The sequence below is a fragment of the Urocampus carinirostris genome, chromosome 3 (assembly GCF_059441175.1).
Source record: "Urocampus carinirostris isolate Australia breed hairy pipefish chromosome 3, RoL_Ucar_1.0, whole genome shotgun sequence".
In the NCBI taxonomy this organism is placed as follows: Eukaryota; Metazoa; Chordata; class Actinopteri; order Syngnathiformes; family Syngnathidae; genus Urocampus; species Urocampus carinirostris.
Window position 1 is genome coordinate 24,185,097 of NC_142351.1, and position 21,873 is coordinate 24,206,969.

At 40.0% G+C, this 21,873-nt stretch overlaps 2 protein-coding genes across 3 annotated transcripts; one reads left to right on the forward strand and one right to left on the reverse strand.

Moving 5' to 3' along the window:
* Window positions 1-598: 598 nt before the first annotated feature.
* slc16a7 (solute carrier family 16 member 7) lies at window positions 599-16,488 on the reverse strand. 2 transcript variants are annotated; one of them, XM_088331195.1, is made up of 5 exons: window positions 16,410-16,488; window positions 7,172-7,402; window positions 6,951-7,094; window positions 4,090-4,887; window positions 599-2,622 (listed from the first exon to the last, which is right to left on the reverse strand). In XM_088331195.1, exons 2-5 carry the CDS (start codon window positions 7,386-7,388, stop codon window positions 2,417-2,419), a joined length of 1,365 nt encoding a protein of 454 aa, XP_088187321.1. In that variant the 5' UTR covers window positions 7,389-7,402; window positions 16,410-16,488; the 3' UTR covers window positions 599-2,416. The 2 variants fall into 2 exon arrangements, with proteins under 2 accessions (XP_088187321.1, XP_088187320.1); XM_088331194.1 differs by lacking the exon at window positions 16,410-16,488 and having other exon boundaries at window positions 7,172-7,541.
* Window positions 15,889-20,262, forward strand: LOC148369251 (uncharacterized). Its single transcript, XM_088331196.1, has 3 exons — window positions 15,889-16,140; window positions 19,508-19,696; window positions 19,784-20,262. The coding sequence occupies exons 1-3, from the start codon at window positions 16,003-16,005 to the stop codon at window positions 19,976-19,978; spliced, it is 522 nt and encodes a 173-aa protein (XP_088187322.1). The 5' UTR covers window positions 15,889-16,002; the 3' UTR covers window positions 19,979-20,262.
* Window positions 20,263-21,873: the final 1,611 nt, after the last annotated feature.

The window sequence follows — 21,873 nt, forward strand, 5'->3', positions numbered from 1 at the left end:
GGCACTTTCTTAGGAAGAGATTTATTGTTGGTGAACGTCACGGCGAGAAGGCTCCCGAACCAATCAAGAGCATGCCTTCGAGATGCGTTTTTTTTTCTCCTTTTATCGGCCAACACGGGATTCATTATTGTCAACCTTTAATTTGTTAAGTATATAAAAAGTTACATTTGTTTTTTATTTTCTGATTTATTTTGGTAGACATAAAATATTGCGATTTAGATTTCCTGTGTTTCATGATTAGCATGTTTTGAATGTAAAATTGTAAAGTTTATTTCACAGTCTATTTGTTGTTGCACTTAAAACTAAATACTTTGTATTTGTATTTTGTTGTGTTATGTGTTTTTCAGGGATTCAGTCTTGCTTGACCTTAACTTTGCTTAGTATAAAAAAAATCTGTTTTGATCTGTTAGGGTGGAACATTTTAGGAAGGAAGAGTGAGATGTGGAGAGGGATTTCCTGCTCCTCCCTGTGCATTTTTTGTTTGTATTTGTTAGTGTAGCATGAAAATAGTGAACGTAAGAAAAGGCCTTTAAGTACAGTCCAAACACCAGACCAAACCCCAAGAAAGATGAAAAACAAGAATTTATTCGAGCGTGTCTAAAAATGCCTGTACTTGCACGTGCATCATGAATGAGGTGACAGAGGCTGCAATGACAAGCCAGGGGATGGCAGCAGACAGTAAAAAAGCTCAACATTTTGTACAGCTCCTTTAAATTAATTATTAAGTCGTTTTGCGCATAATGTTACATGATAATTGATAATATATCCATTGAAGCAACAAAAAACATCTGAAGAGCCTGAAGAGCTTTTTACTGAGCCGAGCCGAGGCTCCTCTAAAAAGAACCGGAATTCGCATCACTATTAGAAATTTGTGGCACAAAGTCCAGAATTCAACCAACATTCAGAGCATAAAAATAACCTTAATTGTACTGAGTTCATATGGAAGGTTAATACCTCGTCTGACGTAGTAAATTTTGTGGAGCCAAATTTGAAATAACTCACCTCATGCAACTATAATAACTTAAAAAATGGGATATTGTCATATTTTAACATCCAGGTACCGGTGGTAATGACCACATAGTTGTTGAATTATTCAAATGTATTAATTATATGTCATGATCACTGATGTGATACACCTGTGCCCGCCAATCGCCGCGAATTCTGATTGGCTCCCTGTCACTATTTGAACCCAGTCCTGTCTGTCCCCTGTTGTCATTCCGTCTGCGAACCTCAGTGTATACTAGGCAAGACTTTTTCGACCCTGACTCCCACCTGTCCCGTTTTTGTTCCCGTCTGTCCCCGGCTACGACCTGTTTTGTTACTGACCACGTCTGTTCTCCCGTCCAGTCTTACGACCTCTTTTTGTCCCCGACTACGTCTACTCACTCGTTCTGGCTTACGACTCATTTCGGACCCCGACCACGCCTTGCTTTCCCAGTCCCAGCTACCGACCAGTTTTTCCGTCCCTGACACCGCCATCGCTTGCTATGTAAGATCCACTTCTGTGTTCGGATCCCAGTCCGTATCCGAGAGCGACTTGCGTTCCGCGTCCAGTGAACACTGGATCGTGGGCGCAGCCCTTCCTCTTTCTCTCAATAAATTTTGTGGTAAACGTCACGCAATTGGGTCCTGTTTCCTCGAAAAATCAATGTTGTGGTGATGACATTGAGCCGTTTTCTTTTGGGACTTATTAAAAGGCACAAGTACATGTATTTAATTATTAGAGGTTAAATAGTCAAGCACTTAACATGATGCCAGTTAAAAATTTAATTTCCTAGAAAATCAGAATGACCCTTGATACATTTTCAGAACCAGCACCCGGGCCACACAGGGGGATACCTGGTGCCCGCAGGCACGACATTGGAGACCCCTGCCCTATCATATGAAAACTAGAGTTTCTTTCAAATTATGTTGTTAATGTGTACATTTCTGAGGTTAATTGTTTTTTACATCTTTAGTACAGTATTACAAATTATTAGCTTATCCCCTTTATTTGCCCAATTCATTTTGGGAATGATTTCATAGTAAAATATGAAAATCTTATTTCTGTTATATTTTTGGAACAAGGGGAGGTCAAAATAAGAAAAAAACATACTTTAAAGGCCCAATTAAGTTATATATTAATACATTTTAAAGTATAGCCATGAGTGGACATTGTATTCCATTTTTTGCTTGAGATAATCATACAGCATTTCAAAATGGGTCAATTTTGATGCTAGTGTTTGCTGCTATCTAGCGGTGATTAGTGGAATCAAAAATTGCAAACGATATTTTTTTAGAAAAAAAGGTCTAAATTATTGGTAGGGAAAAACATCATCCCCACAAATACTCTACATCAATCAAAAACAAAATGTGTCTCTTGCAGTGAAAGTTCACTACTTACATTCTACGCTTGCTCTGATCATAAATGTCCAATTCATTTCTGTGTTCCGTCCTGGTTCATTGGTATCTGCAAATCCTCTCCAGACGTCCTCATCTCTGCAGAAAGCTGCTGTCTCTCCTCGTCCAGTCTCTTATAGTTGTAGTAATGCATGATAAAAAAAAATATGCCGGGCACCAGCATAATAACGCCGCATGCATAGTACATGTACTTGTAGTCCCCTGACATATCTACAAGAGCTCCTGAAAGACACACACACAAATCACATTTCATAAGTGTTGATATCAATCATACGATTTTTATTGTATTTATTTGATCACTTTGAATTTATTCCTAGTGGAATCTAGAGCCCCTTTTGGTGATACGAATGAGTGGAGATGTGTTGTTAAAGGATAGTGGGATGTTTGGATGCATTCTAAGGGATGGGCAGGGTACCTGTATGATGCGGCAGGGGTAAAGCAGTGAAAGCTGTCGGGACCTACTGTTGAACAGAAGAGTGTGTTGTGTCACCCTGTGTTCCGTTTTATCTGGAGGGACGAAAGCATGACAACTTGGGTGCTGAGGTGCTGAACTTATTTGGGTGTTTGGGCATTTGGGTTGGCCATGGTCATTTTTTTTCCCTACATTTTCCCTTTTTTTTTTGTGTATGTGGTTGTCTTGCTGTCAGTCAACCCTCTCAAGGGATATGACCAGGGTAGATAGATAGATAGAGAGAGAGAGAGAGAGAGAGAGAGAGAGAGAGAGAGAGAGAGAGAGAGAGAGAGAGAGAGAGAGAGAGAGAGAGAGAGAGAGAGAGAGAGAGAGAGAGAGAGAGAGAGAGAGAGAGAGAGAGAGAGAGAGAGAGAGAGAGAGAGAGAGAGAGAGAGAGAGAGAGAGAGAGAGAGAGAGACTTTATTCCTCCACTAATTCGGTTTGTTTATGTAGAATAGATTTTTACAACCTCAATTGCAGCCTGATCATGCTGGAAGGGGGATTACCTCGTGTATGGTCCCTTCTCAAGGATTCTTCATTTTATTCATGCCGAGGTTTTTGAGTTTTTCCTTGCACTCATGTAGATTTTATATGATGGGGTGGTGTAGTCTGTAATAATCTGTGGTTTTTGCATCCCCTTGAGACTCCTTGTGATTAAGGGCTATACAGATAAACATGACTTGACCTTGAAAATAGTGTTTAGTTTCAGTCTAGTTGTAGAAGTTTTAGCTTTTTTTAATCTACTATGTTACTTATTAAATGCTGTTTATATATTTTTACAACAAATATTGCTTACTATGAAATGAAACCCATAATAACATGCATTAAATTAGTAACACGAATTACTTTCTCAATCAACAACCAAAAAGAGTCCACTTAAAGGGGGAGTGCATAAATTAAATCTAAATTTCTCAATCCCGTGTGTATTTTTGAAAATGCACACTTGCCATACACGCACAGCTAGTTTTTCACAGTTGCCATGCAGCTGTTCAACATTGGTAAAAGGACAGAAGCCTTTTTTACTGATTAAATAAGTAAAATTATTTTTTAAATACTAAAGCGAAGGTAATATTCCTCTCAAATAGTTTTTTTTCCCGTTTTAGTTTGACAGACCATAGGGTTTTAGTTAGTAATCTTTTTAGTTTCTATTTTGTTTGTGAACTATTATTTTCAATGTTATTATCAAAATGTGTGCATTTGTTTTTGTTCTATAACATTACTCCTGTTTCCAAACCTACCTGACATCGGAGGGCCGAGGAGCACCGGACCGCACTCGATGATGGTGACGAGTCCGACGGCGCTGGAGAAACGATGAGCTCCCACCAGATCCATCAACACTTCGAAAAGCAGAGAGCAGACCATCCCAAAGGCCATCCCAAAAAAGACAGCATACACCACCAGGCCAGTATATCCGGTCGCCAACGGGCACAAAATGTGGCACACTCCGTTGTAGCAAACGGAAAAACTGAACAAATACTGGATCCGAGGTCGGATCCATTTGGTGTTGCCGATCAAACCCGTCGCGGGTCGAACAAACATGTCCACCAGGGCGAAAATAGACAACAGGAACGCTGCCGAGTACTCATCCACACCAAGGTGTTTGGCATATGGTGCTAGGAAAACCACGGGCGCAAACAGTCCTAAAAACATGACGACATTACCGATGAGGTAAATGAGGAATCCCCTGTGTTTGAAGAGCGACACATCGATGAAACTTTGCAAGCAGCCCTTTTCAAGCCTTTCACTTTGGGGTTCTTGGTTTTCTTTGGGGAGCGGCTCGCTCTTCTGTTGAATTCCTTTGTTGACGGGTCTCATTAGGGAACCGGCCACACAGCAGTTTAACAACAGCCCTCCCAAGATCAGAAAACTTCCTCTCCAGCCAAAATAATCAAAGAGAAGCTGATTGAGCGGGGCGAGGGTGAAGAGGAGCACCGGACTTCCTGCCATGGCCAGCCCGTTGGCCAGCGGTCTCTTGACTTGGAAGTAGGTACCGATGATGGTCAGGGCCGGCTGCAGGTTGAAGGCGAGGCCGAAACCTGCGGAAATCGGAATTGTCTTTATTGTCATTGGTAACAAGATAGTCAAGGCTGTTAACAACGAGATTGAACGGGGCACCCATTTTAATCTGTGTAGAAAAATGGGTATGCATATCTTATTTCATATCTGTCAACTTAAATGTTTTCCCTGTATTTTTGACCATTTCAAGTTGTGTACACTGTAAAACAAATTGTAAAGGATTTTTTTTTTGTTAAATGAAATTAATAAAACAAAACAAAATATTGTTAGATTAACCTCGTCTTGTCCATTTCAGCTCTAATTGCGGTGGTCTCAATCACTTGTAGCAGACGATGTCGCTCTATATTGCTAAATTGTCACAGTATCCTCAATCAAGCATTCATTAATTTTTCATCCCGAATTCAATAAAATCAAATAAATTAATCAAATAAACTTGTTTACACATTATCTTTTTTTATTCGTCTGTTTTGCTGTGATTAAATAGGTGCTGTGTTTGTAAGTTCTATTATCGCTTGATAAGTGGCATTGCAATTATTTTTAAGGAGAACAATTGGCTGAGGTTGACATGTAGTATGTTATTTCCCAATTTATTTTAGAATCATGTTGGTTCTTAATGCCATTGCAACACTTTTTCGTTGCACAAATGTTCCAATACACTTTCAATTCAGGCCAGTCTGCTAACTACCTTAATAAATATTTGTTTCTATTCATACTAACATTTATTTACCTTAATTGTCTCTTTTTCTGTCCTTACTAGGTGTACAGTGAAAGGATTTATTCAAAAATGACTTCATGTTTGTACAAATTTTCAGTTTAAACAGGGACTTTTATTCTTTTGTTTAGTGTAAGGTTTTCTTTTGTTGAAGACGGAGGACAATATTTTTTTTCACTTTTAAATCAGATACAGATCGTAATGAGTATGGGTACGATGACAACACCTTTGTATTTTTAACTAGGGATTTTATATACCACATCGTTTAGACAAATTCTAAACTCTTGTGCAGTCATTGACAGCAATGCAAATAGTATAGTTTCAACCCCTTGTCCCTAAAATGACTTGAAATTTAAAGGGACAGCGTGTAATATTTAGCACTTTCTAGTGATAAAAAAACTTAATTTATGAAAAAATCTGTTGAATGAAATAGTAATTCATGTATTTAGCTTATCATATACACATGCGTTTTAAAAATACTAATAGATGTGGAACTTGGATTTATTTTGCATGCCATGATCCTCACCAAGAGGGAACTGACTTAATTGTCCGCTATTTGCTGATACTAGTAAAGAAAAAACAAATACTTGGTATGAGACTGACTAAAAAAAAGGGAAAAATTGTGCTGTTCGGTCACCTTGAGTCTCCATAGTTTGTATTCTTCCTTGTGCTTTTTAGGATGAGTTTTTGGTTGCATGACATAACACAGCAACCCCTAGTGGTCAAATATTATGCACTGTCCATTTAAAATAATACACACAGAATCCAAATGATGATTTTTTCCTCTTATAATTACATGAAAATAATAACATTATGATATTTCATAATTTTTTACTCTTTTCCTAGTTTTCAATATCATGTAATGAAGTGCTAACCTACAGTCCACTTTCCAATACGTTTCATGTTTTAATTACTACAGTATTCCTATTTTCATGGATACATATATATGTAGATTGCGGTTTGTGACATTTTTGATTACATATTTTGTTCTCATTTGCCGTCTAGAGCTTCAAGATTAAGAAAACGTGGAAAGCCTGGAACATGGGTGGTTGTGTCCAAAAACTTGAATTATCATTTTTAATGTTCACTTACTTTATTTGGTGACCTTTAAAGTTATGCCTGACTTGTGTAAACGATTAATGTAGATATCACAGTTTGAATTCTTCCACATATGGTAAAAAATAGAAAAATAAATAAAATCAAATGTATTTGGAAAGCCAATAGAAACAGTACATTGGTCGAAAGCCTGATGTTGTTTTAGACTTTCAAAATGACTTGACTTTGGTCCATAGACACTCCTCCTGATCTTTAAATAAACATTCATTATGGAATGACATTGTTTACAAAAATAAAACTGCACGGCTCAACTACCTCCAATGACTCCAATACAAAGATAGAGGTGGACAATAGATGTCCCAAAGGAGGACAACAACATGCCCAAGAAGACCATGACCCCTCCAGCCATGACCACGGGTCTGCTGCCAAAGCGATTTACAAGAATGCTGCTCACAGGCCCTGCAGAAAGAAACAACAGTCACATTCCTCCGCAGGCCTCACTTCATTGCATTCAAAGTGTACCTATAGCAACTGACCTCCTGCATACATCGATGCAAGCATGACTGAGGACACCCAAGCAATCTGGCTGTAGGAAATTGAAAAATATTCCTGAATCTCCTTGTAGTAGATGGTCAGTGACTTGGGAAAGGCGTAGGCAAATCCTATGGAGATGAAAGAGGCAAAGACGACAACCCAGCCCCAACCGCCGTCCGGTGGAATGTAACCCAGGCTGTTTGCTGCCTTTGCCGGCATGTTGAATCTAAATGCTGAAAAGTGGACAGCGGCAAAACCATTCAAAGATTCGAGACTTGTTCATAGACGCAAGGCAAAGGTTGCGACACTAAGTGCAATAGACAAACCACACCTCTGCACAATCCTCACAAGTGCATTGGGTGGTCTGTGAAGTGTGAAGTGTTGGGCGTGAGTGTGACTGGCTCCTTCAGGGGGTCTTGCTGATTAGGCTTCTGATCTCATCACGTGTGCTCGCACAATAAACACAAGTAACCAGGCAGGAAGGTGGGAAGGGAATGCTAAACATCTAGTTTGGGCTTGTGAACTCGACACGTTTTCTTTCCAACTAGAGCAGATACGAAAGGCTCAAGTTAGTCTGAACTTCAACACTGCTGGACTGTGGTGCTGGTGGGCTAAATGAAACCTGCGGGTGAGACGTTTAAAGACCTGTTTTGATGAAAATGAATTAGGAAAGTTAGCTCCTATGCAAATGCAGTTTTGATCAGTTTGTGCAACAGTTACTGAAATAGAATTGTATCCAAGCCTTACGGAACTATGCTCGAACAGTTTTTAATTGATACAATTTGCATCTGATTCTATTAAGTTTTTTACGTAGTTTACTCATGTAAATTTATTAGGCAAATATAAATTTTAAAAATAAATAATTCATCTAATATATTGTTGTATTCATGTTGGTTTCAGATCAGGGGATGGTGTAATAATAGTCTGAAATAATAGTCTGTGCAATAACCTTTGAGAGTCTTTCTGATTAAGGGCAACACAAATAAAAATGACTTGACTTGACTTGTATAAAATGGATTTATTTGTACAATAAAAATGTATTTATTCATTTGTGTATGCATGTATGCGTTGTACTATAAGTACATATGTACTGTATCATTTTGTTGCAAAATAAACAAAAACATTCTTTGCTTCTATTTGTTTTTGTCTACGAGCCTTTCATTTTTAAAGTTACATGTATCTCACAGACTTCCTGTGCGGAGTTTGTATGTTCTCCCCGTGCTTGCGTGGTTTCCTCCAGGCACTCCGGTTTCCTCCCACGTTCCAAAAACATGCATTTCAGGTGAATTGGCCGGTCCAAAATTGTCCCTAGGTGTGAATGAGCGAATGAGTGGTCTGTCCCTGTGTGCCCTGCGATTGGCTGGCAACCAGTTCAGGGTGTCCCCTGCCCACTGCCCGGAGATGGCTGGGATGGGCTCCAGCCCCCCCGCGACCCTAATGAGGATAAGCGGTACGGCTAATGAGATGAGATGAGATGTATCTCACAGATGTTCCATATCAATTATTCTAAGTGAATACACATTATGAATATTACTTTAATAATTATTATCATTCTTCTTCTTATTATTACCATAATTATTATTAATAATAATGATTACTATAATAAATAACAATATTATTATTAAATAGTACTGTAATTATTTTTATTATTACCGTAATATTGATGAATAAAACATTTAAAGAATTGTATCACACAAAATAAGAAAAATGCTATTTTAATTTTTTTGCTGGCAAAGCAAGAAAGTCTCCCTCGGAAACATTAAAATTCTTGAACTTATTCTACCTTATTTTTTGGTAACGCTATATGATAAGTATACATTAGTTATCTCTTGTTAAGCATCGGCAGACACTGATACCATAATTGACGATTCCATCGATTGTGCAATTGTTACTAAAATGGAAATTGAGTATGCATGTATTTTTTGTACTGTATATGTGTTTTTCAGAGCCAGAACAAATGGTAGACCCAAACGCGTATCGTTTCACTGAAAAGTTTATTGGGATATCGAGGAAATAAACACCAGCGATCCGGTGCTCACAAAATCAGAGCGTGATCGAAATGCGGAAGTGGGTTTCCCGGGGCGGAAGATCGGACCGTGGTTAAATGGGCAAAACGGGTCGATAGCCGGAGCTGGGGATCAGAGCGTAGTCGGTGGTCAAAAACGGGTCGTTAGCCGGAGTGGGAGATCAGAGCATGGTCAAAAGGACATAACGGGTCGTTAGCCGGAGATAAACGGCGAATCAGGAACAGACGAGTGGTATACGGATGAAAACGGGGCCGACGGGAGCCAGAGTCAAAGTGCTTGCTTTGCATATGCAGAGGTTCGCCGACGGACTGACAAGGAGCGACTGGAGTACTGGGAATAAATTGGAGGGGACTCAATCAGGCAACTAGGAGCAGCTGGCGCCAAACAACGGGCACAAGTGAGTGCAATGAGTAATCATGACAGTGTAGGTATCTTTGATTGCTAAAATTTAAAAAAAAACATATATTTGTTTTTGCTACCTGCATGTTTTTGCTTCCTTTGCTGGGCTAACTTAGAGATGAGGCATATGAAGTTGCTGGTGAGAAAGCAAAATTATTTTAGGGGAAAACACATTATGATTGTCACTTCTTTTGGTAATAATAAAAATAATGATAACAATTGTTTTTGTGACAAAAATTGTTTCTTCAATGAATGAAGTTTGTGTAATTACTAAGAGGCGCTCAATAATACACACTGTACCTAACTAATGCACTTTTCTTTCCAGACTTTTGGTTGCGCTATAAAGAAGTATTGGAAATGTTAATTTAGAGCATTTGAAAGTTGTTCAATGTGGCAAACAGTAAATGAAATCCCAAACACGAACAGGATGACTTCCTATACAACAATCTCACTTTCAAACATAACATACAAAATTGTTTGTCATTTCACAATGACTACCTATTTTCTAGTTTTAAAGTGACCCCAGGGGAGGGTGGTTCATTTTTCTTCTTATTAGGTGGATGAAAGAAACAATGTGTAAATAACTTGCATTTGTTTCTCCATGGGCAGGACATTCACGTTATTGTCCTATTTCCCTCATCCTAGCGGGGTCCCTCAGCTTCCTGCCTCAGCTGTCAAAACAGAACTTATTGTGTGAAACATTTTCACCTTTGTTGAGGTACTGTGGTTATCACATGAGCACCATGTACTGTATTTAATTGTGACACAGTACACTACAAATTAAACAGTCTAATTCAAAACCAGCAAATATATTGGTGGAAGTATAGATTGTGTACACTGAGGAACTTTAGGTTACTGTTTGATCCTAACAGCTCGCTATGCATTTAGGTTGCAGGTGAGCTGGAGCTGATTCATACATGCCTACCTTTTGGCATTAGAAGTAGATTTGTTCAAACATTTTATTTTTACGCACGAAACACAATTCCTCTCCAGAATATTAAAAAGAACAAACAAACAACATGTGTTTGTTTAAAACCAAAAGCGACAAACTTTTACCAAAACTTAAATGTAATATGATCGCTAGAGCGGTTTATTCACGCTATTATACTTTAAAGCCTCGCTTCAGAATAAAGTAGCCCTAGACTAAACTATTAGTCACCAGTCAGGATTTTTTGTTGTTGTTTAAATGAAAAAAACATTTTCATTTTGTTTTTTTAAATGGGTAGGCGGTTTGAAGGGGATAAAGCAGTTGTCCAACGCATAAAACAGGAGTCTTGGTGAGTATGCTTATCCCAGTGATTTTGATTGTGAGATTGTGTTTCCCTGCAAGAGTTGACAAATAATTACGATGCACTAAAATGATAAACGCTCAAACAGATATATAACTATAAAGACAACTTAGAGTCTTCATTTACTACTATACACGATTTTGGAATGAGAGGAATGTTGTAAAACCAGTGTCTGAAATAATGCTTGCCCGGACGCCCGGGGCGTGCATCTTTTAGGACGGGCAAACAACTTACAATACATCTACAAGAAAAAAGAGAAAAAAAAGTTTTTTTTTTTTTTTCCGAACAAACGTTTGTATTGTTCCGATTTTGAAATATTCGTTCATTTTGACAATTTCTGAATTTTGGTTCATTTAGCAATTTGCATACTCGGCAGCCGATCAGAAGCCCGCATCGAATAACTTTGTGCTTCCGGACTTTCCCGAGCGTTATAAGGTCGTGCATTTGCATATCGTTTTCCAAAGTAGAGGCACAGAGAAACCAAGAAAAATGGATAAGTGGTTAGGAATCAAGCCAAAACCTCAGCCCCAGAAGAAATATTCAAAAGAAGATAACAAAATTTATGACGCTACAAAACGTAAATGTACATTAAAAGCAACGAAAACATTGCATAAATGAAGATGAGAAAATACAGGTATATACTGATGGCAGATGGAAAACAGCGATGTCATATACATGCAATGAATGATATAAGTAGATTTATAATGAACTTAATTTTAAAGTGTTGTTCTGCTATATATTCTGATTATCATTCCTTAATACTTTGCAGCAATAGGGTTTATTTGCGATTAGTCGTCTTATTGTGTTTCAAGTTGTGAAAAATGGGGCTGGCAACTTTATGGCTGGGCAGGCAACTTTTCAGAGTTGTCTGCCCTGATGTCCGGTAACTTTTGCCATGAGTTTCAGACACTGATGTTGTACAGTTCAATGTCGAACTGGAGTTGCTCTCAGGATTGAAGTGTGTGTGAGAGAGTCTAGTGGTGTATGTGAGAGAATATAGTGGTAAAAAAACACCACTTGAAGAGCATGTAAACATCATGCAGGCAGGGAAGCCTGAGATCATTTTTAAACCTTAAACACCTGCGGCGCAACCAACCCACCAACAAGATGCAATGGATTTTCAGTTGCGGGCTTAAACACCCTTGAGAATGAACTCATTCAAATCCATTTCCTCTATTTAAAATAAGGGAATTGTCTAGTACAGAAAAGTAACAAATAGTGCCATGATTAACTCTTGTTTGCGGCTGTCAATCTTAATCAACTTGCAAAGCAGTCAATATTAATTAAATTGGCATTGACATACTGTATATTCAGGTGTGTGACAAAACATTTTCAAAACAAAACTCAATGGACAGTACTCAGTAAAATTCAGATGCCCGTGCCATCACAACATCCAGTACACACTCTGTGCCATGCAACTAATCATAGGCTCTCCCATCCCCTCGCTCATATGACAAAGTGAGAGTGAGGTGACCAAGTTTTGCTACGACATTGACCCTTTCCTGTATCGCAGTTTACTAATCATGTTTTTGCTACTTCTCTGATCTTCATCATGCATTGTGTTCAGCATTGTGATTGGCTAACAGTCAGTTACTCTCGCTGTTTACCCACGCTTCATTGCATTTGTTCACTTTGATATTCATAGCACTAGGAAGAAATCCCACTGTGTCAACATCCACCGTGGGCGCATACAATGTTTTATCTTGATTAAAAAGTCTGATTACACTAGTCCGCACCAGTTCCAACCCAGTTACTAGGCGCCAAGCAAGGCAACCCGCTGGGATAAAACCGCTCCACGGGATGGTGCGAGTATGCCACGTCAACACGGGGCCCCGACGGACGCTTTAGAATAGAAAATAATAGTCTTCATTGTCATTAGTATCAACGTTGTGAAACATTGTATGCAACAAGATTAGACATGGTACTCCAGGGTAAAACATGTCATGAAGACTTTGAAGAGATAAAAGACCATGGAGATCGAAAGGCAAAAAAAAATATATAATACAATGTAGTGCTTAGAAAAACTGGCCTCTACTTTAATAATAATGCAATGAAAAAGAATAGTGCACTGCAACAGTAGTGCAATGAAGATTTGGGCAGTAACATTTTGCAGCAGCAATTTTTAAACCCAATATGATTCGCAAGGTATATATATTCAGTTTCCTGCCTTAGTTTATATTTTTTTTCACAGTTTCATTTAGCAACAGCAAAAAGAAAGAAAAAACAAATAGGCCGTTAGCTATGTTTTCAAAGTTTTGTGCATATGTTTAGGTTTGTGATGGCCCTGGTAAAGAAGCTGTTTCTGAGCCTGTTTCTCCTAGTTTCTTGGGACCTGACGCCTAACAAAAGGCCTGGTTGGGAATTGTCTTTTATAATATTAATGGCTCTGCTGATTTGGGGAGGTCTGCTGGAAGGGCCGTGTGCACATCCAGTGGCCATCAACACCCGCTGCACCGAAAGTAAGTAAAGGTTTGTACTTGGCGGATTTTGACCAATTACGAGTCCTTTTTGAACACAGCACACATGAAAAAGGAGGGGTTACGTTTCTTGAATCCCTCGCAGTATCACAGTTTACTATTCGCTGTTAAGTTACATTGCAAAATGTATTCAATTATTCCTATCTCCGACCACGCTCCGTTCTCCCATCCCGGCTACCCGACTTGCTTCCGTTCTTCTCGATTGACTCACTCATGAATGAGTTCAATACCACCCTGACTAGTGTGCTGGATTCAATAGCGCCCATAAAACTAAAATCACGTCCTAAAAGACGCACGCCTTGGTTTACTGATGAAACTAGAACCCTTATACAAGAATGCAGGAAATTGGAAAGAAAATGGCGCGCTACCAAGCTTGAGGTTTTCCATCAAACCTGGTGTGACAGCTTGTTAAAGTATAAAGCGGCCCTTGCCTCTGCAAAATCGGCCTACCTTTCGAAGGTGATTGCGTCTCAAAAGAACAACCCCAAAGCCCTTTTTGACACTGTAGCATCGCTTACAAGGCAACAGACTATCGCAGATAGTTCGACACACTCTGCTCAGGACTTAATGGTCTTCTTTACTAAGAAGATTCAATGCATACAGGAAGAAATTGCTAAAGAAATTATTAATACCACACATATTAAAGGACTGAAATTTACAGATGCACGACAGGGTGGCTGCCTTGGGAAAATGGCCGGTTTTAGTGAACTGTCACTTGATGATCTCAAACAGGTGGTAAATGCGGCCAAACCGACAACTTGCCAGTTCGACCCGCTCCCAGGTTCACTTATTAAAAGTCTTTTTGGCGTCCTTGGACCTTCAGTTCTAAATATTATAAACATATCACTCTCCTCAGGTGTAGTTCCAGCAGCTTAATGCACTACTCTCCGGTCTCCCGAAGTCCAGAATCAAGTCTCTTCAGCTAGTACAAAATGCCGCAGCGAGGCTTTTAACTAGGACAAAAAAGTACGATCACATAACACCGATTTTGGCTAACTTGCACTGGCTCCCAGTTAGCCAAAGATGTGACTTCAAAGTTCTCTTAGTATTGTACAAAATCATACATGGACTTGCTCCCTCTTATCTCTCAGATCTGATCTGCCCCTATGTCCCGGTCCGAAGCCTACGATCTGAGAGTGCCGGTCTTCTGGTGATCCCGAGAGCAAAGAAGTGTTCTGCTGGTTCGAGAGCGTTCTCCATTCGGGGCACCGGTGCTGTGGAATAAAGTATCTATCTATCTATCTATCCATCTTTACTTACCCTTTCTCTCACAAAACATGAGGGGGGTGAGGGTCAAACAGAGTTGCTGGATACAACCGGAATGTTTGATGTTTGATCTTACATTACACATTACACATAGTCCAGTGTTTTTCCGAATTGCTCAGTCCACAATTGAATGGTTTTGGGAGTACAGTCCATAAACATGCCCGATTAAAGTCGCTGTCGACGATAAAGCTCCGTTGGGGTGTGCACGCTGCTGTTTATTGATAGCAGCGGGCAGGAGATTTAGCGCTATGCTAATGTTAGCATCCGGTGAAACGGTTAGCGGAAGAAAGTAAACAGCAAACACAAAGACCACAGTTAACTCTCCCGGTACATAGAAGGGTCTTCATGATACTGCTAGAAACTCCATATCGAGTGAGCAGTGTGTGTCAATGGTTCGGCTGTTATTGTAGCGCGTAGTCTCCAACCCGTTTTTACCGGAGTCTTCGTCTCGTTCGAGCCGGTGATGTAATGCGGCGTCGGGAAAGCCAAGACTCCGTGATGACAAAAACAATACTCCAATTCCGGACGTTGTTGGTGGCGATCCGCAGCTCAAATTCACTCATTGTGGACGATGGATGGATTACTACACTATTTTAACAAACCAATTTTGTCAGTTGGTCCAGCCCAATGGGCCAATCATATTGTTGTTGTATTCATAAAATGCTGTGGTAGTGTAAGCATTAAAGGGACAGTTTGTGATATTAGCGCAAAGGGCACCCAGTTCGATAAGCAACTTATCATGTTATTGCTATGTTGTTACTTTGTTATTTTCCAAGATAATTAATGAAAGTAGGGTTGAACAAACTCAATAGACCATTGAAAACAATAATTTTAGGTGAGCCTAATGTGATGCAAAATAAATACAATTTAATGCACACACAAATATTTTAAATAAATAATAATAATACGCATATATAGTATTCCATGTATGTTTACTTATTATTCAGAGCAATGTTGTTATTGTTTTTTCCTTTATTGAATGCAGTTTTTTATTTACTCCTAAGACGTAATACACACGGTAAAATATATAGATTGTAAAAGTGATCCAGTAGTGTTAGATGTTAATCAGTTTCATACATTAACGTGTAGATTTTGTTTTTTGTTTATGTTTTCTGTTTTTTTTTAAAACCTCGCTCGTTAGCTTGTAACATTCATGACTCTTACAACATGGCGGTTACTTTAACGTATCAGAAGACCGGGCAAACTCAAGTAGGGCGGTAACCAATAACACGCTTTAAACCCGGAAGTGCAGATAGTTTAACCACGCCTCGCCGGCTCTTGTTATGAAACGTTAAATGAGCCCTTTCGTGTTATCGTTACATACTGGCTTTCAAAGATAGCTTAGCAAGCCAACAAAATCCTGTTTTGGCTTAAAATGTTAAACGTATTTAGGCTACACCCCTTGTTGGCTTTTACCAAAAAGCCCTCGAGCGTAGTGTCGATGATCAGAACACCACGGGTCCTAGTCTGTAGACATCAGCATCAAAATTTGACTTCACAGCCCAGTGTCAAGGTGAGTTCAGACTACTGGTTTCACTTAGATTAAATAAACCCAGTATAACAGTGGTTAGCTCAGGTCTGTCAATACGTAACTGTGGATAGAAATCACGTTTACATTAAGCCTAGTAAAACAGCATACAACTTTTTTTTCAGTTTGCACTTGCTGAAGAAATACTGCAATTGTCTCTCAAAGATTGGCAAAGAAAAGCTTATAACATCTGATTGAACTCACAGGATGATAATAACCAAATACTTATTACATTAATATCACATGAATATTACCTTAAAAATCCTAGATCGAGATCCTCCTGGCTGGTTCAAGTTTTAGAAACAGATTGTCCTCGCAAAGTGAAGTCCCAACTTGGTCAGCCGAGCATAGTGGACACCAGATATATTTGGCTCTAGTTTTAAATGTCAGTGATGCGACATCTGCACCTGGGGGTGTCATACTTCCAAACTGTTGGAGCAAATTGCATTGACTATTATTGGGCTCGGGCACATACAAAAGTGCCGCCTATGACTAATAACCAGTCTGGAAAACTCACAGGCTAACAGACTGAGGAACAACGTTCCCCCTAAAGCCAATACCTCTCTGAACTTGCATCTAGTTTTCATTTAATTTAAGAAATACTGGTGTTTACACTGCATCCCCCCTTCACCAGCAAGAACATTTATGACTGCTTTATAGGGTGTTTGGTAAAGGTAGTCGAGCCTGTTTCAGCATACCCGAATCATTGGCAGGTACTAAACCCCACCAGAAAGGGTTGCCCAGTCTGCCAGTCGCCCCTCTGCAGCAGACTTGGAACCCATTGTGGAAGTTGATGGGGTGATGCACACAAAGGAACTAGTGTAGGACTTTCAGAAGCCCAGAGAGGTTGGTGAAAGTATGCAGAGAGGCCTGGAGAAGAAAATTTGGTCAGCTTTTTGACCATTTTGAGTTATCATAACCAAAAATTAAAACTGCAATGACTAGTTGATGTTGTTGACAAAAATTGATAATTAAAGTAGTCGACTATGAATTTGTCAACCTGTCGCCACACATGTTTTTCCAACAGAGAGACATCGCTACACAAATATAATATCTGCTGAGAATTGCGCACGTGAAATAGCCAACAGTCTTGGTCTCAAGCGGTAACATACAGAAATGGCGGAGTCAACATCAACTACGCCTTCCAAAACGTCTTAAGTTTGCAAGCATTTTAGCCTGGCTATGGCTAATAAAAAGACTACTTTCAAAGTTTGCAAATCAGACCTTGCCTATCATGGCGGTCGATTGGTGACGCTTTTACTTTTAAAGTTAAACGAGGCAAGCTCTGACTCGCCTCGGTAAGAATTAAGGACAAGGTTTTTCAGGGCCGACACGATTAACATTAAGAGAAGACCGATGACTGATTTTTGGTGCTGATATACATTTTCTGTAAAAGCTTGAACATTTGCATAAAAAATGTTAATCATGCAAAAGGAAACGAAGAATATTGGTTATAATATCAAATAAAACATTAATAGCGCACTAAACATGTTCACAATAAATTCAATCTATCTATCTACCTTTTTCATATCCCTTGAGAGAAGTGATCGACAGCAAGAGAAACACATACACAAAAACAAAGAAAATAAAAAAGGGAAAAAGTAGCAAAAAACACACACAAAAAATGTTGACCATGGCCAGCCCAAATGCCCAGACACCCAAACAAGTTCAGCACCTCTGCACCCATGCTGCTCATGCTTTAATAATTGATACTGATTTGTATGATACTGAATTCTTATCTTCTTGGTAATAAAACAGCTTTTTTATAAACATGGAGGTTGATTGTTTATCATTTTATCGTTTAATACCTATTCAAATGACTAAATAATATGTTTAATGACTGACTGTATGTAGTTCTTGATGGAAAGGGAGAGCAATAGGACGCTCTAGGTGCTTAGCACCCCCTGTGCTCTGAACCTAAAATCGCCCCTTGTCGTGAATAGTATAGCGTTGAGCTACATTCGATGGCCTCCAGTGTTAGTGACTTTCGCGTAGATGTCTTCGTAAACTCATTATATAGACAACAATCCCTTTTTAGGTTTAATCACGCATGTCAATATTTCTTACAGAAAACATTATGATCGCAAAACTTGCTTTTCCAGAAGCGCAGGGCTGAGAAGCATAGGAAAATCAAGTTTGCGTTCACTTGAAGGAGAGTTGGAACTAGCCATTACACCAATGTTGGCTGCTTCTGTGTCTGCGTTGCTGCCCGTTGACGAAATTTATTCGACATTTCTGTTAAGGGTAGTCACAACGGGGGTGGAGAGAAAAAATACACTAATTGCAAATGTGAAAAGTATTTGCAAATATAAAAAACATCCGCGACAGCCCTAACTTTCATTCCAGTCTATGAATGCGGACAGTTTAGAGTGAGGACTTTCTGCTTTAGAGGCTCCGCTCCCGGTTGCTTATCTAATCAGAGGACGAGGGGTGGGTGGTGTCAGAGACGGAAGGCAGGATAGGGAAAAAAATGGCTGTGGCTTGGTGTTGGGCTTAATATCGACTTAATCAGCCTTATAATACAGCAGTTCCGTACTTACGACCATTCGACTTATGCAAAACGGTAGATAGGAACATTTTTTCGGGATGTCGAAAAATATCCGGACATTGCTGTAGGTTGGATTTTGTATTGTGTGCACCTTTTTTCCGAGTACAGAACATTACTGTAGTGCTTCTTTCCGCCGCTACCGGCGTGTGGCGCTGTGAGAGGTCACCCAGCATCCACCCGGAAGAAAAAAAGTCCACTTCCTCTTCCAAGTATGTGTGTAAAAATTCTATATTGTATCTCCTGCGCGCTAAGAACTTTGACATTTTCATTGTTTAATATCTCGTGCATCCATTCAATATGGTTGGTGTGAAGTGTAAAAAAGAACCCAGCCGTTTCTTTTGAAATAAAAGTGGAATAAGAAAGCTTGATGTGGTTGAGAAAATGGTTGGATCGCTTTTTATTTTGGCCACTTTTTACCACGGAGGAGGAAGTCGCCTAACTCTTGAAGCTCATCTTCCAAAAGTAAGTTAAACTTAACTGTATTTATCTTTATAGGGCATGTTATTTTATGATATGTTTATTATTTTTTTTAGTCCAAAACATTGCAGGTCACTTAAACAAACCTTAAACATACATGTATAAGCCCTAAACATGCAAAATATAGCACTGAAGCAACTTACAGACAAATTCAACTTACGAACAATCGTCCGGAACCAATCTCGTTCGTAAGTACAGCAGCGTCTTTATGCCGTTACCGCTATGCGCCACATTACCAAAGGGATCTGTGAACTGTGAAATGACATCACTTTTTCGGATCACTACTAAAATCTTTCTTCTTAGAGCTGTCTTTTTTCTTTGTTTCAGATCCTGTATGATGGACTATGTCCTATATGCATGGCGGAGATCCGTTTCCTTCAGTTTTTGCAGCGAAACAGGCCCAAAAAAGTGGACTTTGTGGATATTTCACTTCCTGGGTATGACGGCGCCAAATACAAAGGCGTGAGCTTCGAGACAGCCATGGAGGAAATGCATGTGATTGACGAGAACGATCAGGTCAATTACCGTCGTATTTAGTGCATTTTTGACATCGTAGCTTTTATATTTATCTGGCTTTTTTCTAAGGAGTGTTCTCATCAACAGGTCTTTCGTGGGGTCCCAGCGTTTGCTGCCATGTATGACGCCGTGGGCCTGGGCTGGTTGGGCCGCTTTATGATGTGGCCACCAGTAAGACCATTCATGGACAAGTCTTATGCTGTCTTTGCCCGTAATCGTTTAAAGTGGACAGGGCGCGGGGACGAGTGCGCGAATGGACGTTGTGAAAAAAAAACAAGATGAATACAATGTTTAAGGTGTGAAGAAAAAGTTTTTCCGGTTGTGTACTTGAGAAGGAGAAAAATATTTGCACACATGATAAATTATGCTTGCACTTTTCTGTTTGGGAGTACTTTGTTCCGCCAGCATGATATTGAGACCTCAGAATGGCAAAAGAAAGGCCTTGGACCTCATGAGCCCTTGGGAAAAATTTCGGATTACAGTTACAAGATTCTATCCAAGAAGAAGGAATACAATGTTTGGTGATTCCAACTGAGCTTGTCTGAGTAAAAAAATGAATCACTCTTCCTTGTGAGTGATATTTTAAGACACAACGTATTCATTAAGTCAGTGTTTCGCAATCTGTTTGGATCCAAAGCACCTCTTGTATGTTCATTACACCTGAAGTCATTTGCAGTTGAACAGATGAGAATTTTTTTCTCAGAAGTCGTTCAATTTGTTTACCGACACACCCAGTTCATTTATACTCAACTACGGTATGTACGTTCAACTTCTCATTTAAGTGTTTTTTTTTCCCCAGACAAAAAAAGAAATCAGCAAAACAAAAACTTACCATTTAAGGAGTCGCTGTTGGACTATGGCATAGGTCAGCAACCCGAGGCTCGGAAACCGCACGCGTCTCTTGAGCACTGCTGAGTTGCTCACTGGCGCTTTTCCAAAAATGTTTACAAATTGAAAAAGCTCGAGGAGGATTTTTTTTTTTTTAATATGGTTTCTTGAGAACAAACATCACAAAACGGTGATTAGCGTTTTACAATGCTGTAAAAATGTGTACATCAGATTTTAACTACTACTTTTAACTGCTTGTGTCATGATGACTGATTAGTTTCACCTGCGCCCGCTCATTTGGCGCCAGCCGCTGCGGGTTACCTGATTGGTTCTCCGCCCTATTTAAGCTCAGTCCCTTCACTCGCCTGTTGTCAGTCTGTCAGCAAACCTCAGTTTCAACAAGGCAAGCAGTTTGACTCTGACTCCCGTCCGTCCCGCTTGTTGCTCCCATTTTTCCACCTATCCTTTCCTGATTGCCCCGTTTGTATCCGGCTACGACCATTTTTTTGACCCCGACCACGTTTGCTCTCCGGTGCCAGCTTACGACCCGTTTTTGATCCCGACCACGTTTTTGCTCTCCTGTCCCAGCTATCGACCTGTTTTTTCCGTCCTCGACACCGCCATGTCCCGCTCCGGAAGATCCACTTCCGCATTCGGAACACGATCTGAGCGGCTTGCTTCCCGCGTCCAGCGCGCAGCGGTTCGCGGGCTCGGCCCTTCTTTTCTCAATAAACTTGTGGTTAACATTACGAATCTGGGTCCTGATTCTGTTCTGGTCGTGACAGCTTGTTTTCTCCTCCCCCGTGTTTCCTGTGTTGGAGCGGAGCGCAAGCCCGCGTCTTTTAAAGGAGTAGCATCACAATAAAGCGCTACTCTCTTAATTTCAAAACAGAAGTCACATTAATCGAAGGGGAAAGAATGTAATCCGGCCATAGGCACTTTTTTTGTAACAAAGCTTTTTATAAAGTGATGTCTGATTTTTGTCAGTATATATTTGAATGAGGCGGCACGGCGGATGAGTGGTTAGCGCATCAGCGGCACAGTTCTGATGTTTTGGGATCGACACCTGTGCGGAGTTTGCATGTTCTCTCTGTGCTTGCGTGGGTTTCCTCCGGGTACACCGGTTTCCTCCCTCGTTTCCGAAAGAAAAAAAACCCATACATGTCAGGTTAGTTGGCTGGTCCAAATTGTCCTGAGGTGTGAATGAGCGAGTGAGTGTCTGTCTCTGTGTGCCCTGCGACTGGCTGGCAACCAGTTTAGGGTGTCCCCTGCCCACTGGCCGAAGATAGCTGGGATAGGCTCCGGCACCCCCGCAACCCTACTGAGGATAAGCGGTGCAGATAATGGAC